Source organism: Melospiza melodia, chromosome 12 (genome assembly GCF_035770615.1).
Source record: "Melospiza melodia melodia isolate bMelMel2 chromosome 12, bMelMel2.pri, whole genome shotgun sequence".
In the NCBI taxonomy this organism is placed as follows: domain Eukaryota; kingdom Metazoa; phylum Chordata; class Aves; order Passeriformes; family Passerellidae; genus Melospiza; species Melospiza melodia.
Window position 1 is genome coordinate 4,265,464 of NC_086205.1, and position 17,853 is coordinate 4,283,316.

General features: G+C 45.5%; 1 protein-coding gene across 6 annotated transcripts in view; it reads left to right on the forward strand.

Annotated features, from left to right (window-relative positions):
- The window catches only part of YEATS2 (YEATS domain containing 2), a 50,433-nt gene that overhangs the window by 12,340 nt on the left and 20,240 nt on the right, over positions 1-17,853 (forward strand). For 3 of the 6 annotated variants that reach the window (XR_010029141.1, XM_063166479.1, XM_063166481.1), the window contains exons 8-17: positions 1,399-1,510; positions 2,995-3,039; positions 4,055-4,241; positions 5,875-6,114; positions 7,983-8,138; positions 11,183-11,286; positions 13,730-13,837; positions 15,299-15,469; positions 16,607-16,865; positions 17,621-17,782. Coding sequence is in view for 5 of the 6 variants with exons in the window: in XM_063166479.1 (XP_063022549.1) it covers positions 1,399-1,510; positions 2,995-3,039; positions 4,055-4,241; positions 5,875-6,114; positions 7,983-8,138; positions 11,183-11,286; positions 13,730-13,837; positions 15,299-15,469; positions 16,607-16,865; positions 17,621-17,782 (1,544 nt within the window). In the remaining variant the exon portion in view is untranslated. The remainder of the gene's footprint in view (positions 1-1,398; positions 1,511-2,994; positions 3,040-4,054; positions 4,242-5,874; positions 6,115-7,982; positions 8,139-11,182; positions 11,287-13,729; positions 13,838-15,298; positions 15,470-16,606; positions 16,866-17,620; positions 17,783-17,853) is intronic. The other 3 variants (XM_063166483.1, XM_063166482.1, XM_063166484.1) reach the window with 3 other exon arrangements.

A 17,853-nucleotide genomic window follows, 5' to 3' on the forward strand; every position in this document is an offset into this window, starting at 1 on the left:
TGTAGGTTGTGCCTCTCCTGTTTGTGTTCCATACACTGTCTGCTGCTCAGGCTTCTGGTGCTAAACAAAGTGTTTTCTACCACCCCTCTATTGCAGTGTGGAAAATAAAGAGCAATCTCCAAAATCTGATTTGCCCATATTTTTAATGCTACCTGTGTGTTTGGGCACAAATATCCCACTCCAAAATATTTCTCCATGGTGTGGGATCAGTGGCATTGGCTCTGTGCTCTGAGGATTTCCCATCAGTGCTACAGGGACAGGGCAGCTTCCCTGTGCTCTCCCAGGCCTTACCCCACACCTGTGTCCAGGTGACCCTGGTGGGGGAAGTTCTCTCTTGGGAATTGCCCTGTCAGTGTTTCATCCTTCTTCCTTGGACAAGACTGAGGGAGGATGCCTTCAAATAGTTGTTGGTTTCTTCCCTAAGAAATGATTCTCCATGGGATGTTTAGCTGCCTCCTGGAGGGAGGAGTGTGGGAAGAACTGCTTAGCACAGAATGGCAGCTTAATTCTGGCAAAATTAAACTCCTGAAAGGCAACTCCAGGAAGACTTTCCTGAGTTAATAAGTGTTGGTGCAGCTCAGTAATGTTTCTGGGAAGACAACTCTGAGCAGGACAAAAGCAAACTCTGTTGTATTTCTTCTGTAACATATCAAATTTCATTTGATTACTGTCTTTTTGTGCCTTTCTCAAAAGACACAGAAGATAACCACTGGTTATCTTCTGTTTTAATCCCACCTGGTTAATGGATTCCTGGTGTTGCAGTCCCATTCATTGTAGTGAGCATTTATGTTCTGGACTAAAAATCGCTCTTAAACCTCTTGCATTTTTTTTTCTGGTGAAAAAATATATTTGCCTTTACAACAACAAGCTGAAGTACAGAGTAGAAGTAAATGTTACAGATCCTTCTTTTTCAGCTTGGAGAATGACAGTGATTAATTTTCCCTTGTTGTCCCTGTGTTGTTCTCTTGGTGTTATATGAAACCTGTGCATTTTGCTACTAGATAGGGAGCAGCAGGCAGTGATTGCAAAATGCTGCATTGGAATCTCACCTTGCAGTGAGCTGACTTGTGTTTTTCTTAACCAAGTGCTTTTCATTTGACATAGCACAGCCCTTATTTTGTCTTCTTTTTAAAAACACCAGACTCGTTTCCCACATGTCTCATCCAGCAGTGCTTTACCATTTTCTTCCCTGTCCCCTTGTGTAAAGTCAAAGTGTGTTTTCAGCTGTCCAAAGCCATAAAATTCTCATTGCTATGATTACACTCTCTCTGTGGTGAATAGCAGACCTGATGACAGCTTTAGCTGTCAGCTAGAAAAACAGTTTTTGGCTTTCTGAAAAAGAGGGAGGTTAGAGCTGTACCACTTGTGCATCAAAATGTAATCACCATTTGTTTGCAGAGAACCTCCGTTTCACCTGACCAGGAGAGGCTGGGGAGAATTCCCAGTGAGAGTGCAGATACACTTCAAGGATAGCCAGAACAAAAGGATTGATATCATACACAATTTGAAGGTATTTGAACAAAATACTGTAGAGAAAGGTGTTTAAATGAGCTCTTGTGCATAATCTGGAAGAGGCTGTGCTTGTGCATGTGCTTTTGCCTCTCTGTGTTATGAGTGTCCTGGTGGTTATTTTCTCATGAATAGCTGAGCTGGAGAATTGAATCAGATCCAGGAAAGCCTCTTACCTTGGCTGTATGGAGTTGATGCAGTAGGAGGGAGCCCAGCCTTGCAGCAGCTGGAGCTGAATGTGCTCAGAACAGCAATGCTCACCTGGGTTTTCCCTAAAATTTGAGATTTTTATGGTGTTTTCACTGGCTTTAGCCTAACAGGGTGGTTCAGGTCTGTCTTTCCACTGGAAAAGTGGCTGCCATGTCTGTTCTGTTCCTTCAGGACAGACTCACATCAGCTAATGATTATCTTTGTTGTTAGAGAGGGCAGGGAGGGCTGAGATTCCCTATTCCCTTTGAAGAGAGCTCCCTTTTCCAACTCATTCACCCCTGCAGCACTTGGGATTTCCAGTATGCAGCAGTCCTGGTAACTAGGCCACTGCTCCTTTTCCTTTTAATTAGTGGTCCCTGGCATTAGTGGGCTTAAGTCCTGAGCTGGGTTAGTCTCCTCTTGCTTTGAGCAGCATTAATTTTATTTGAACTCTGCCTGCATTGATGAATTTCCTGCTAAACAAGGTACCTCATTACAAGCCTAAGTACAGCCAGTAGAGAGGAGGGTGAAAATATTCCCCTGCAGCTTAGGGACATTTCATGCAGATGGTGAGTAAAATGTATTAGGGGAGATGTGACTTGGGGAGAAGTTATTGACACTGTGATGGACAGTGAGGCAAACTCAGCCTACAGAAGAAAACTGAGCCAGTCCATGGCCCACAGGAGCTCAGATCAGCAAATCTTGCTGTTCTCACTCTGAGCCTGTGGCTGCTGTGAGGATGCAGAGTGAGCTGAGCCCTCCTCTGTGCCTGGCACATCCTACACCTCTCAAACCCAGCTGCTTCTACAGTGCTTTAACAGGTGCCTCTGGGATGTTGTGCCTCTTTTTCAGCTGATGGCTTGGTGTGAACACTTACTTAATCAAAAACTATAGTGTAAACACAGCCTTTGTGCTGCTCAGTTAAAAACTCAGAGGTTTTCTCATTATTAATATTTCCTTATATTTCCTTATTCCTGATAGAATAAGGAATAAAAAAGGACACTGCTTGAGGATGGACTCCCCTTAGATGGAAATATTCCCCCAACAATCTCATTTCCTTCAACTTCCTTGCTCCTTTCCCCTTTAGTGTGGGCCTTGGGTCATGGCTGAATTTTTTGCAGAAGAGAGGGAGGGCACTTTTCAGAGCACACAGATTTCTGACCTTATGACCTCAAAATATTGGATGCAATGCTGCTCAACTCACATAGTTTGAGGCTTCTTTCAAACAATTTGTGTTGTAAATTCCAGCTAATATAATGCTTTGCCCTGGCTAATATATTGTATTGTCTTTTCCAGCTGGACAGGACCTACACAGGCCTGCAGACACTTGGTGCAGAAACGGTGAGTCAGGGGCTTGTGGGAGGGATTTGATTCCCTTAAAGATGTTTAAAATGAAAAGATGCATGGGACTAAGCACAGAGTCAGATTTCACAATTTCTAGAGTGTAGATTTTGCTCTCTTGCTGAATGAAGGGATTATGACACCTTGTCACTATTCATGACAACAGTCATTTCTCCTTGGTTCAGGGGAGCTGTTTCCAGCCCTTCCTTCAGAAAGAACTTGGCTTGTACTGGGGCTTTAAATTTTATTGCTTTGTGAAGCTTTTGGTACAAAGTGTTCTGATTTGCATTCTGATCTGCTGCAGAGCTTACACATAAAGAATTTAAGTTCAAGGGATCAGCCAACTATTCTGTTGAGATTTTGCAGTATATTAAGTACTTCTAAGTTTCTGTATCTGTCAAGATTTAGGACTTAATGGAAAATGAACTCTTGAAATAAATAAATTAATAACCCATCGTTTGCTAAATTTCTAAAGTTTTCTTGATATTGTTTTCCCCTTGTACTGTAGTAAATGGAAATTTTTATGGTTAAATTGCATTACTTCAGCTTTTCAGTTTGTGGAGAAAACATTAATGTGAAATGTATGCTGTTATTAAAGAGCACTCTTGAAGAGTAGATCATGTGGTGTGTTTCTCAAGGCCTTACCAGAAAAGGCAGGCTTCAGTTTGGAGCCTGTCCCTACAGGGGTGTGCAGTCCTTTCTTTAGGGGGTGCTTAGAGCTGGGCTCCAGAACCCCTCCAGTGTTTACAGATTTCCCCAAGGACCAAGATGTGCTGCTTTACTGTGAGGGTTCAATGTTGCAAGATTTTTGTTGTAGCTCAGGTACTGCTGGACCTTTGGGAACTGTCCCTGAAATGAATGGAAATGTTGTGTAGAGTTGGGGGGAACAAAGGGAGAGGTTTTTAGGCATTAAAATAAGAAAGCATAATTGGTTTTGGGTTTTATATCTTTGCCAAGCTACCAAATACAAATTGTGTCTAATACTAATAGTAGTTGTGTCTCCTGTTTTTGGAAGGTAGTGGATGTGGAGCTGCACAGGCATTCCCTTGGTGAGGAATATCTCTTCTCCCAGTCTTCAGAGTCTGACCTTTCTGATGTTCCTACATCTTTATCACTGCCACTGAGTATCCCAGCACCAGTCAAAGCTTCTTCACCTATTAAACAGCTGAGGGACTCCAGCCCAGATGCTTCTGTGGACAAAGGTAAAGCAAGTGGTGTCAGTGAAATGCAAGTTCTTGGAACTTTGGCTCTGCTGGATTCCTCCTCTTAATTGCTCTTATGCCCTAAAGGTTGCCTGTGCTACCTGCTTGTTGCTCACCCCAGATCATATTTTCCTTAATGTGCTCTGAAATATGCTTAAGAAATTGTTATAGATTATTTGGTTTTGGACTTTGGTTTGGGTTTTTTGGGGTTTTTTAATCTGAAGTTTGTTGAACAGGCTGTTTTGCTAAAACATAGTGAATAAGGAAAAGCAGGTGCAGTTGGAAAAAAGGTGGTTGAATAGCATTTGTAGTTTTGGCTTTGGCAGACTGTTTTCAGAGGGGATTTTAGGTTTCTGAATGTTTATGGGACTGTGTATACATTTAAGGAATTGGTCTAGTGGTGTGTTTAGTTACATATGTTAGTGCCTAACATGAGCTGACTGTGAGGGAACAAAAATCCCTAGGTATGTGTAATTACTGCACTGTGGAGAATAGAGACTGAAAAGTTGTGTGTGTTTGTCTGAGGGACAATGGCATCTCTGCACATCAGGGCTTTATTCTCCCTTCCCATGGGAGATCAGGAAAGCCAGGATCCATTTCAGTGGGGCAGCAGCTGAGGCCTTAGGATCACGTGGATTGCCTGGAACAGACAGTGCTGGTCCCATGGATACCCTATGGGATTTGTAGTTTGTGTCACACAGGAAGAGCTGTGCCTCTGGTGGCATTTGGCTTTGTTTTCTGAACACTTGGTCAACTGGCCTGAGATACAGGGTGTGTGTTACACTGTGGTGTGAGAAACCTTCTGGACACAGCCAGAGGGTATATATTTATATCTACATTTCAAATCATGTCAGATGCTGCATGGGCTGATGCCTTTCTTGATCCATTCCCACATTCCTGTGCTGAAGGAGTGGCTGTAAGCTGGTGCCATGCATGCTTGTACTTCCTGATAGGCTCTGTGGTGCCACTGGGGTGTTCAGGCTCAGCAAGAAGGGTGTCTGCTGTTTAAATGTGGTCTGTTCTTGTGGCCAAAGAAGGACAAACACAACCACATTTTAAGCACACAGGTTTTTTATTCAAACAGGAAGATTTGTAGCGTCTTTAGGTGAGCAGGAAGGAAGTAATCCTGCCTCCTTTTTACACTGACAGGCAGTGGCTTCTCCCAGCAGCTCCAGGTTGATTGATCTCCTTGAACACCAGATAAAGTGGATTCCATAGCCCAGCTCAAAAGGCAGTGTCTGGTTTCCTTGAGCTCTTACTCCAAAAACTGCACTGCGAGATTCTCTGCAAAGGAGATCCAGCCTTGGTCCTGCAGAGCCCTGGCCAAGGACACTTGGGACTAGCAGCAGCTTTTGGGCAGTGGAAGGGCATTCCAAGGAAGTGGCTGATCAGCTGCCACAGCTGGGCAGGCTGTGCATGGCATCATTTTATTCTTCTTGTCCAGCAGATCCTGTGCAGGAGCATCCCCTCCCTCACTCTCTCCCTGTTCAACGCTTCCCACCAGTTGCTTTTTCCTTCCTTCCTTCAAGAACATGTTTGTCATAGCTGAGTTGTGCTTGTGTAGAGGAGCACAGTGAGGAGTCAGATGTGTCAGCCTAAGCAGTATTTCTGTTCTTTTCCCTGTTTTGATCAGGATTCTCTGGGAGTGCTGAAACCGAAAGACATGCCGCCTTTTACTCCCTGCCATCCGCCATAGAACGGACTCCCACCAAGTTAGCCACACAGAAAGTTGCCTTTGGCTCTCATGGAAATTCAGCCTTTCAACCCATTGCAGCTAGCTGTAAAATAGTGCCTCAAGGTCAGAGTCCAAGCCCTGCAGAGTCACCAGGAAAATCCTTCCAGCCTATCACCATGAGTTGCAAGATTGTATCAGGTGAATGTTAGTTTACTTACCCAGTGCCTCCCCCTGGAAAACAAGGGAGTGAACAAGTTGGACTTGTTCTGTGTCCTTCCCTTGGTTTTCTGCCAGGCTTTGAGCATCAGACAGGAGGAAACTCTAGAATAAGGAGCTAAGCATAATTCTTAATGTTCATGAAAAAAAATACAAGTGCGAAATGGTTCACAGGAGATGAAAAGCAGGATGAGAGCTGTTCTTTCCCTGTTCTTGAATGCTTTTAAGTATGGAATAAGTAGTCTTGAAATGGACTGCTACCCACAGAAAGGCCCAGGCAAAACCACATCTTTCATGTGGAATATTTTGTATGTGGGAAGAGTCCATTCTTCTCCCCAATGCTTTCATACAGCTGGGATGAATGAAGAAGAATTTTTTCCTTGATTACTGGGCAAATAATTAGTTTTAACCTTGTAGACTCAAACAGACCCTCTTGTGCTTGCCATATTGCATCAGATGGAGCAGCTTTGATCTTTGTCTTCCAAAAGTCCACCTTGTGTTGGATTAAATTGCCAGCTGGCTGCAGTGGGCAGTGTGACACCTTCTAACCAAACAAGGCCACAGTGCTGCTTGCTCATTTCACCTGTGGTCCCTTCCCTGCCTGGGTGTGATGCCAGTCACTGGATGATGTTTTACATCAGAAAGTGTTCATGTACAGCTCACCATGGCACATGCTGGGAAGCTGCAAGGTGACTTGTTGCAGCTCTTCATTTTCTGGTGTTCAGGCTAGAGAGGATGAAGCACCAGTCATCAGTACCTGTGATTTCTGGTGATCTGCTCCCAAATAATGTTCTTAAAGTGTGTCTGATTTGTTGTTTTGTTTTGGTTTTGTGTTTTTTTTATTTAAATATCAATACTGTTCCTTGATATCTTAAAACTTTACTCAGGTTGATTTACACTTGAACCTATGCCAAGTGGTTTATTCTTTCTTTATAAGCTCTTCTCTTGATCTTTTCCCAAAGCTTCCTAGAAAGCAGGAATTAGGGGGCCATCCTATCTTTTCTCAAGTCCTTGAACTATTCTTTGTTGGTCTTTGCTATTTGAATGTTTCCCTGCTAAACATTTTTCTAAAGTTCTGCTGTCTGCTGAGAAGGGTTACCCCTTTGAGATTTCAAAACAGTTTATAAGACTCAAGGATTTTATTTGATGACCATTTATGTTCTAACTGTCAATAACTGTCAAGAAAGTAGATTAAAAGACAGGAGAAGCTTGGTGTTTGCTGCTGTCTCTTTTCCCTGATCACTTCCTTGCCAGTCCTGTTCTCTGAATTTCTTGTTTACCTCTTCATGTAGCTTTTTTCTTCTCTAGTTTCTCTGTCTCCTGGCTGCCCATTTTACAGATTGATTTCCAGGGTTCCTGCTATAGTGAGAGCAGTGGAGGGACCAGGGCAGTGAGGGACCAGGGTGCTGCCTGGGGCTGTTCCACACAGCCTTTTTAGGGGAACTCTTTGGTTCCCTCCCTTCAATGCCTGTACCTGGGGCTGCACAAGGGCAACACAGCTCAGCTCTGTTTCTCCATCTCCTTGTGTGCACTGTCTTGGCAGTGAGAATGATGTAGGTAATATCCCTCAGGATTCAGGGGTGGAGCAGATGGCTTCTCAGGTTCCCTGTGAGCCCTGCTTGTGCTGGTAGGCAGAGCATGTCCAGGGTGGCCATGAGCCATAGTGCTTCGTGTGCCTTCTCCTTTCCTCTGTCTTCTCTTCTCCAAGTCCTGTGGCCTCACTCAGGCTGAGAAATACATCCTCCAAAAACCTCTCCTTTTCTAATCCATTTTCCAAAGTGCTACAATTGCCATGTTTCTGTGTTCTGACAACATTCACAAGCTAGAAGCATTGGACTTTTTTTCTTAAGGTTCTCCAATATCGACCCCTAGTCCATCTCCGCTGCCTCGCACCCCAACGTCCACTCCGGTGCACATGAAGCAAGGCTCTGCCAGCTCAGTCCTCAATAACCCCTATCTTATTGTGGACAAGCCTGGACAAGTTGGAGCAGCAGCCACAAGCACAGGTGTGTAGTGTGACCTCAGAAGGCAGTGGCTTAGTCTCACCTGTTCAGGTTTGTTCTCCCTTCAGAATGATCAGTGCAACCGCAGTGTTTGAGTTTGTGCAGATGGAAAATGCTCAGCAGAGAAAGGGGAAGGTGTTGGTTTGCACAGCTGGTTTGTGTGTGTGGCTGAGGGGATCTCAGACTTGAGCATTGCTGCCTGTAGGAAACAGCACAGTGTGAAGCCAAACTCAACTCACAGACACCTCAAAGAGAGCCTGTTCTTTTCAGGTGTCGAGGAGTGATGGAGACAGTGGTGCACAGCTTGAGACACAAAGACTGCACAGGGGGTTGGGTGACAGTGCTGGTGTGGATGTGACAAAGAGCTTGGAGAGGTCACAGGGACTGGCAGAGCAGTCTTAGGTCACAGTGTGGGGCACAGATGTGGTGAAATGCAGAGATCCTGGTTACCAGGAGAACAGCCATGCTGGATTTTGTTACTGCTCTCAACTTCTGCCTGGTCCAATCCAGCTGGTTTGGATTCCTCTTTACTGGATTCCCTCAGTGGTGACAAAACCCTGGGGTCACAGGGAGGGCTGAACTGCAGGACACAGGTGATGGATAGAGGAGTCAGTGTTTGTGTGAGGTGCAGGAAAGGTCCCTCAGAAGTCATTTATTGTTGTGATAAATGGCCAAGCACTGCTATCTATTTTAGAACACACTTGTTTGTGTATGTGTGTGCTTCCCAGCATCTCAGCAGCATGCCCAGGGCCAAGTGAGGGAGTGCAGCATCCATGGAACACAAACCATTTGCTGGGCATGGTTGGAAAACACAAAAATTCTTTTTACTGATGCTTCCTCCCTTTATCTGAGGGAACACAGCTGTCATATTCATTTTAACTTCATCACAGAGGGAATTGGTAGGTTCATTGGTAGGAATTGTGTAGCTGTATCTGAATTTTTTAAAGTATGTTTTGGGCTTTCTTGGTAACACTGATGCTGTTTCACCAATAGGGTTTGATTAATTGGGGTTGTTTTGATTGGTTGGGGGATTTCTACCTCTTATTTTCTGTTTCTTCACCTCCAGCCTGACTGTCTCCCCTGCCTAAGTGTTTTATCATGGTTTGGGTAACCTTTGGGTTCTAATAAAGGATTGTACCTGGGGGATAGGATGTGCAGATGCAGCAAATTGTTGGGACATCCTAGTGTTAGTGCATTTATTGTTAAAGTGCAGTTCCTGGTAAAGTGCAGTTGCTGTCAAAGCTGCAGTTATTGTTAAAGTGCAGTTATTGTTAAAGCTGCAGTTCCTGTTAAAGCTGCAGTTCCTGTTAAAGCTGCAGTTATTGTTAAAGCAGCAGTTACTGTTAAAGTGCAGTTACTGTTAAAGTGCAGTTACTGTTAAAGCTGCAGTTATTGTTAAAGCTGCAGGTACTGTTCAAGCTGCAGTTATTGTTAAAGCTGCAGGTATTGTTAAAGTGCAGTTACTGTTCAAGCTGCAGTTATTGCTAAAGTGCAGTTATTGTTAAAGTGCAGTTACTGTTAAAGTGCAGTTGCTGTTCAAGCTGCAGTTGCTGTTAAAGCTGCAGTTATTGCTCAAGCTGCAGTTACTGTTAAAGTGCAGTTACTGTTAAAGTGCAGTTACTGTTCAAGCTGCAGTTATTGTTAAAGTGCAGTTACTGTTCAAGCTGCAGTTAGTTATTGTTAAAGCTGCGGTTACTGTTCAAGCTGCAGTTACTGTTAAAGTGCAGTTATTGTTACAGCTGCAGTTATTGTTAAAGCTGCAGTTACTGTTCAAGCTGCAGTTACTGTTAAAGTGCAGTTACTGTTACAGCTGCAGTTATTGTTAAAGTGCAGGTACTGTTAAAGCTGCAGTTATTGTTAAAGTGCAGTTGCTGTTCAAGCTGCAGTTATTGTTAAAGTGCAGTTACTGTTCAAGTTCCAGTTTCCCACCACAGTGCAGGAGTACAGAAGGACCTGGCAGAGGCTGTTGCTGCCTGTCCCTCCCTGCACTGCTGTACCTCCCCTGTATCATGCACCAGTCAGAGCACATCAGTGGCAGAGCAGAAGGTTGATGCCCTCCCCTCCCCAAACAGCTTTGCTGTGAGATCCTCATCAGCAGACCCTGGGTGAGGCTGCAGCAGGGTCTGTGGAACTGTTTGGCAGCAGCAGCCAGGCTGGACTGAGCACGATGTGTATATTACAGAAAAAGTCACTGGGGCACTTCTGATAAGGCTGCAGATTGTATTTAACATCTTCATGCTCTGGAAACCAGCCTTCCCAAAGCCCTTCCTCTCAGAAATGGCTGCTCATTTATTTCTAACTCAAGGGTAGATTATAGTACAGCTGTATGAGACACTGATTTTTGCTTTCATGTGTGTAATCCGTGGCTTTGGTGTCTCTTGAACAAACAAAGCTGCCAAAGCAGCCCAAGAGCAGCACACAGGGCTGCTGAGAGCACTCTTGTGCACACTCTGATAATGCAGGGTGAGTTTACCACTGGATCCCCATCCATCCTGGGGCCAGGGGATGCTGTGGCACATCTGTCAGTCTGATGATCTTGCAAGAGCATCTGCCATGGGTGACTCTGTGCCTTTACCCCTTGTTTCTGTTTCTTCCTTTACCTTTCTCACTCTGTCCTTTGCTCTTGTTGCTCCTCACTTTGTCTCACTCCTTTTGTGGCCTTTCTTTCCCTTCTCTCTCCAAGCCTTCCTCCATGCCAGTGCCCAAGGCTAGTGTGGGTTCAGGGGTTCCTGGGCAGCAAAGGACTTTGCCCCTGTGCTGGTTTCATGGTTGCAGCTATAGCTGACATCCTCAGCCAGGCAGGAAGGCTCCTGGCCACCTGCTTGCAGCACACAGAGCAGTGGGTGCAGAGCACCTTCTCTGGGGCTGGTTCCTCAGGTGGAAATTCGGTGCTGGATCTGGTTTGTGCCCACGGTGGTTCCTGCTGGTGTACCTGATGCAGAATGCAGATGAAATGCAATGCCCTGTGCTTGTTAGAGGAGGTTTCCTGTGTGCAGGGGCCCTGCTCCCAGCCCTCACCCAGCATCTGCTTTGTCTCCTGCTCTCAGGGAGCCCGACCAGCAAACTGAGCAGTGTCTGTCAGGCCTCCCATGGAACTGCATCTCCTGTGGCAAAGACCCATGGCAGCAGCTTTGGCACCTCAGCTGTCAAGGTAATGTTCTCATTAGCTGTGCACTTCCCTTTTACAGCCCAGCTTTCTATTAAATTGCACTTTTTAGCATTAAAAATTCTGCACTTCAGGCAGGTTCTTGGGTTGTCATTTCCTGTGAAGGGTTACTGTGTAACAGATGGAGCCAGGGAGAACATGGTGGTTATACAAGATGGTTGTGTCACTTCATGCTGCTCTAACTGGGCTTGCCTGCATACCTGTGAAAGGCACTTCTGCTTCTCTGCAAGGAGATCCATGGAGGGCATAGTTCCCCAAACGTTTTATCTTTCAAAAAAAGCTCTTCTGTAGCTGCCTTTGATCTTCTTCACTTTGTTAGTCACAGAGCATGATCAAACCAGAGATGCCTACCTCAAAACATTCACTCTGTTCATTATTTTTGTATAGCAGCTGTTCCAAGCAGCCTGAAAATAACTCATGTAGTGGTTTTACAACTGTCTTGATTTAGAAAAATGTTTGTATAAACAGTGGAGTAACATTTGGATGTGTAATCAAACAGCAATAAATACAGTTCATGCTTCTGATGTGCAAAGCCCAAAAGGTACAGAGCTGAACTGTCTCACATGGAATCTTCCCCTCATCTTGTGCTAGGGGTGATATTTCTGGCAGGGAAGTGGCGTCAGCCAGGCTCTGCAAGCAGCTGGTGGGTGTGCTCTGCAAGCAGGAGCACTCCCTGTCTCCAAGCCTCATATTAAAGCAGGAGATACTTTAATAGAGGAGAAGGCTTTGCCAGTCAGCCTGCAGGGAGCAAAGCACTTCACATTTGGAGCAGAGATGTTTCCTGTGTGTGCTGGGGAATGCTGGAGGAGACTGGTCTGAAGCAGTTTGTTTGGAGGGGCATTTTCAGTGTCAGGGGTGCAGCTGGCAGTCACATTTTAAAAACCTGTGTGCTAGATGGATTTCACTTAACTATGTGAAAATAGTTCATTTTTCTTTGTTTTTCACTGATTTGGGACAGTTTTTTCTGAAAAGTTTTCAATGAGTTAAAGCAGGCACACATCTTTAGTAACAGCTGAATTCTGTATTTCCAGGGCAACTGAAGATATTTTTAAAAACCCACAGAAGTCATACTTCTGTAAACAGAAATGTTATTTGATTTATGTCTTCTGGTTGGTGGAAAAGCTGTAATTTTAGGGTTTCTTTAAAGAGAAGAGTGTGCCTGATAGTTCAGTGAGATATTATACAGGTTGTGCATAACTCACCACTTCTCATGTCTTCACTGTGTGCTCGTTTTCTGTATTTATTTTAATGACTTCAGGCTGTGTTTCTGCAGCCAGTCTCAAATGCAGCTGCAGTGGAGAGGACAGACTGTGCCTCTGGCCTTGTCCTCACACTTGCATTTGCCAGCAGCTGTGTGCTGACCAGAGCAGGCAGCCAGCCTGTGGAAAACTGATGTTTGCAGCCATGTGTGTCAGTACCAGAGGATGCCAGGAGTTGCAGGGCCTGATTTCTGCTCATGATCCATCCAAGGATGGGCCAAGTGATTGTAAACCCATGGCTTTGGGGTTCACACTGATTGTAAAAGAGAGCAATTGCATTGTAACTCTCCCTTAAATGCACTTGATCTCTCTGCTGACCTCAGACCCAGAAGTGCCAGGTGCAGATGACAAAATGTTTTTTTACTCAATGTTTGTTGTTTCTGCCAAATGGTGAGTTCTGTCTGTAAGGGTTGTGTGCCACTGCATTGTTGCAGTTAGAGGAGAGCATGAACTCCTCTGAGAGAAGAATTTTCTCCTCCATAACTTGTTTCTTCTTACACTGTCTCCTCTCTCAGAGATTGTGTATAAAATCACAAAGTGAATGAGGTTGGCGGAGACCTCTGGAGATCAACCACTCCTGTTCAAAGCAGGGTCAAATAAAGCAGGTCCCTTGGGAATGTGTCCAGTTGGGTTTTGAGTATCTTCAAGGCTGAAGAGGCCCCAGCCTCTCTGACCAACCTCTTACTCTGTTTGGTCACCATCTACAACAACAAGGTTTTCCTTATCATTTCCTGTATTTCAGTTTGTGCCCATGGACTCTGTCCTTGCAAGGAATGTTGTCTGGCTTGACCTTCATTCCACCTTCCTAACAGGTGTTTGTATGCATTGATGGGATGCCCCTCAGCTATTTGCATTTTAAGTGAAATATACTTTTATTTTAAAAAATTGATCAGAGAACATGAGTCAACAGTTTTGCCTGTGTATGACATGGTAAGAAACAGTTACTGCTGCTGGAGATGTAACTTGCCAACTCAAATCTGCCTTGTGTCTTATATTCAGAAAGCTAGACTCCTTTTACTCAAGTGTTGACTGATTTTTGGAAATGTCCTATTTGCACAGGTAATTTGGCCTGCCCAGATGGTCCATGCTGCCCTTTATTAGCAATCACTTGTTTTATTTGTTTTATTGGACATATCACTGATTTTTGCCCCATGTCTTTTCATTTGCAGCAGGAGGATTCTCTTTTTGCCACCATGCCACCCCTGTGTCCCATTGGGAGCCATTCCAAGGTGCAAAGCCCCAAGTCAGTCACTGGAGGACTGGGAGCTTTTACAAAGGTATTCTTCCTTCCTTCTTTCTTTGTGCTGGGACAGGCAGCCCAGCAGTGCCCTTTGTGCCCCAAACCATGGAACTTCAGTGCTGTAAAACTCTTACTGGAAGATGTGTCTTGCTGCTCAGGGCTCTGTAGCATCTCTCAAAAATGTCTCTTGTTTTCTTTTCTTTCCCTGGGGCTCTGCTGTACCTGGGATCTTGCCTTTTATCACCTCTTCTGTCCTTTCTGGGCTTCTTTTTTGAATAACTGTTGTGTTCAGGCTGGTATTTTGAAAGCTTATTTTTAATGGGATGCAGTAGAAGTAAACTGCAGTAGATCTGTCAGGAGCTTCTTAAAAAAATATAACAGTGATTTGTGAATCTCAGATGTTGCTGCTTCTGGCTGTGTTTCCTTAAATACTACCACATGGAATATAAAATCTTTCTGTCAATGTTAGGTGATCCAAGTAAAAGGTGAAAGAATGCTTCTTACCAGTTACAGTACCTACAACAATCTAAAAGGGGATAAAAAGCCCTAAAGAGGCTTTTTTATGTCACTGCCCTTAGAGGATAGATGTAAGGGAAACATAAAACACACACAGAGAATGTGTTTGTATGTGAGCTGTAGTCACTTACAGTGTCTATAGCTATTGGTTGTAACATTCCAGGATAGAAATAAAAAACAGGTTCAGAACATGAATTTTGAAACTTTAAGGTGTCGTGGCTCTGTGTGGAATGTAGGGCCTGAAGAACTCAGGTTTTTTTATGTTTGTAAAAAGTCCCTTGTCAGGATGAGTGGTACTTGTAACATTACCAGCAGTTGCTGTGACTCTCTAATTTCCATGACCACCTCTAAAATGGGGACTGCTTTGTTACTGTGTCAGTTTGTCACATCATCCCACTGCAATGTGGGAGCAGCCCTCACCTGGAGCTGAGTTAGTCCCTGTGGTGGTGAGCACCATGTCTGAGTTCAGAGTGTGCCTGCCCTTCCCTGCACACAGGCTGCTCCACAGTGATCATCGGTGGTTGAAGGGGATGCCTTGGGGTGGCTCCTTAGAGCAGAGGCTGGACAAGATCCAGAGAATAAAGTGGGGATTTATTGAAGGCCCCAAACAGGTTCACCTTGGGCAGTCACAGCCTCTCAGGGGCTACATCCAAGCTGGACAATGGGCACCAGTTTTTCAGACAATTACAAGTTTGGTCCATTTACATATCAGGGGTTAATCATCCAATTACAGCTTCAGGTAATGAAGTCATTTACCCCCAGTTTGTTTCCCCAATTCACTTTTGTTTGTACTTTTTGGTGCCTGAGGCTGTGGGGTGTCCTCGGATCTCAGGCCCAGAGGGATTGTGTTGTCTGACAAAATGTGAGCTCTGTGTGGAGTTTGGAGTGATGCACCGATGCAGTACAGGATCTGAAATGATAAAAGCTGAAATGCTGAGGCATCAGGGTGTTTGCTGTGCTGTGACTGTGTGTCCCTGCCCAGGTGATCATCAAGCAGGAGCCCGGGGAGCTGCCGCAGCAGGCGGCGGTGCCGGCGGCGGGCGCGGCGCAGCCCTCGCTGCCGCAGTACGTCACCGTCAAGGGCAGCCACATGCTGGCCCTGTCCCCACAGAAACCCGTGGTGAGCAGCACTGAGGGGACAGTGCAGTCCAAGGTAAGGGCTCCTGGGCATCTCTGGGGTGCTGCCAGCTGTCTGTGTGTTCCTGCAGCCCTTGGTGCCTCGCTCCAGGTGCCAAGCGTGGCTGGTTCTGGGTGCAGTGGCTCCTGTCCTGCTTCCCTGCAGTGCCTGGGAGGGGAGCAGGCTGAGCAGGCACTGTTTGTTACATTTTATTGTGTACAGGGACTTCACCCACTTCTGTCCCAGCCATTGCAGCAGTGGGGTGCAGGTGCTTTTTGCTCTTGCTGAAACTCATCCAGGCCTTTCCATAAGAGAAGGTGAATTCTTTCCTGCGAGTGCAGGCCTGCAGCATAAGAGAACAGCACAAACAGGGAGTGAGGTGGAGGCTGAGCAGAGTAGGATTAGGTGAAAGCAGTCCTGTTTGAGTGGCAACTGGATCATTTTACTGTAGGAGTCGTGCCAATGCAGTCCTGCTTTGCCAGGAGTGACACAGCTTCTGAGAAGGCACAGTGCAGTGACAGGGTGACAGATGTGTCAGAAATTGTCTCCATTCTTGCCTCTTTCCATTGTGGACAGAGTCAAATGACGTGCCAGGCATTAGAGATTACATACAGAACTTTCACATTTGCATAAGTAAATACTTTTTTTGCATTTGCAACACATCCTTGTTCTTTTTGCTGCCTTTCTTGCCTGTTTGAGCAGGTATGCAAAAACTCACGTTCCACTGCGGTTACTATTAACACATAAAATTGAAGCACTTTGTGGGTTCTGCTTTGAGGCTGTAGTTTTCCCAGGGAACCTGTTCCCATGGATGTGTTGAAACAGAATTTCTACATCTCTTTAATTCACCAAGGCAAGCTTTATCTTCAGCTGGAATTAAGCCATTGCTTATAAATCAGAAATAAAGGAATTGCCCTGTGATTTGAATGAACTTAATCTTCAGTGGGTGTGCTGAGATCCTGGCTGGGTTTAACAGTTTATCGTTTTACTCGGGATTGGCCTCTTGCCCATTTAATTTTGTTCTGAGTGAAGAGCTTCTGTTCGTGACCAGGCACGTCCTGAAATGTCTGGAGGTGATGGGGGTGCTGTGCCAGCCAGGTTGCCAGGGTGCTGTGGCCAGCAGGGCCCCATGCCATGCCATGCCATCCATCCCTCCATCCCTGTCTGTTGCAGGTTGTTGGTGTCCCCGTTGGTTCCACGCTGCAGTCCACGGTGAAACAAGCAGTGGCCATCAGTGGGGGTCAGATCCTCGTGGCCAAGTCCAGCTCCTCAGTGGCCAAGGCTGTTGGCTCCAAGCAGGTTGTGACTCAAGGTGTAGCCAAAGCCATCGTCAGTGGAGGTGGAGGGACAATTGTGGCTCAGCCCGTGCAGACCATAACCAAGGCACAAGTTTCTTCCACAGGGACTCTGAAAAGTACATCTCAAGGCTCAGGTAGTGTGGTTTTGTACCTTGTTAATGGCTGGTGATGGGTCTGTAATGGTGTATAATGGTATATAATGGTGTATTCAGCTGCAAATAACTGTGTGTGATTGAAAAACCTGGAAGTGACTAGAGAGCTCTGTAGGAAAATTCAGGCTGAGATTAATAATAAAGAAAATGTTCATTTATTATCTGTAAGGGCGAAGAGGGAGCACAAGTGCTTTAAAACATGCAGTGTTCTGGAAGTGGAGACCAGGTGGGTACTCTGGGGAATGTGCAGGAGACCTTGCAGACTTTCATAGAGCCAGGTCTCACATTTTGCCCTGGCATTATGGTTCTTTTCCCATGAATCCAGACAGAGCCAAAGTGTCCCTGTTTCATCCCCACATCTTCCCCAGTGCTTACAGGTCCAGGAGCATGGGCAGAAGCCCCCTGTGTGCATGTGCAGAGAGCAGCTGTAGCTGAGCCCAGGATGGGGCTCTGGGCTGTTGGAAGCTGCTGTGTGGTCCCAGGAGGGCTGCAGACCCCACAGCTGTGCTGCTCTGGCCTGCAGCCACAAGTGGGACTGCACACAGCAAGGTTTTATCCAGACCTATTAACAGTAGTGTCTGTGCATTGCTGGTGGAGTTAATCTGCACTTGGAGCAGCTAAGCAGGGATTACTGAGGGCTGGTTGCATGTCACTGAGTACTTGCATCCTGTGCAGATTTCAGTGCATACTACTTTCTGCAAGCAGCTGGTTTATTCCTTTTTATTCTCTCTTTCTAGTGATGGCTACGCTGCAGTTACCAGCCACCAACCTGGCAAACTTGGCAAACTTACCACCAGGCACCAAGCTGTACCTCACCACCAACAGCAAGAACCCTTCTGGGAAAGGAAAACTGCTGCTGATACCCCAAGGAGCCATACTGAGAGCCACAAATAATGCTAGTTAGTCTTGCAGGGAAATCTAATGAGTTAAATAATGTAATCACTGCATACTTAATATGTTGGGCATCTTT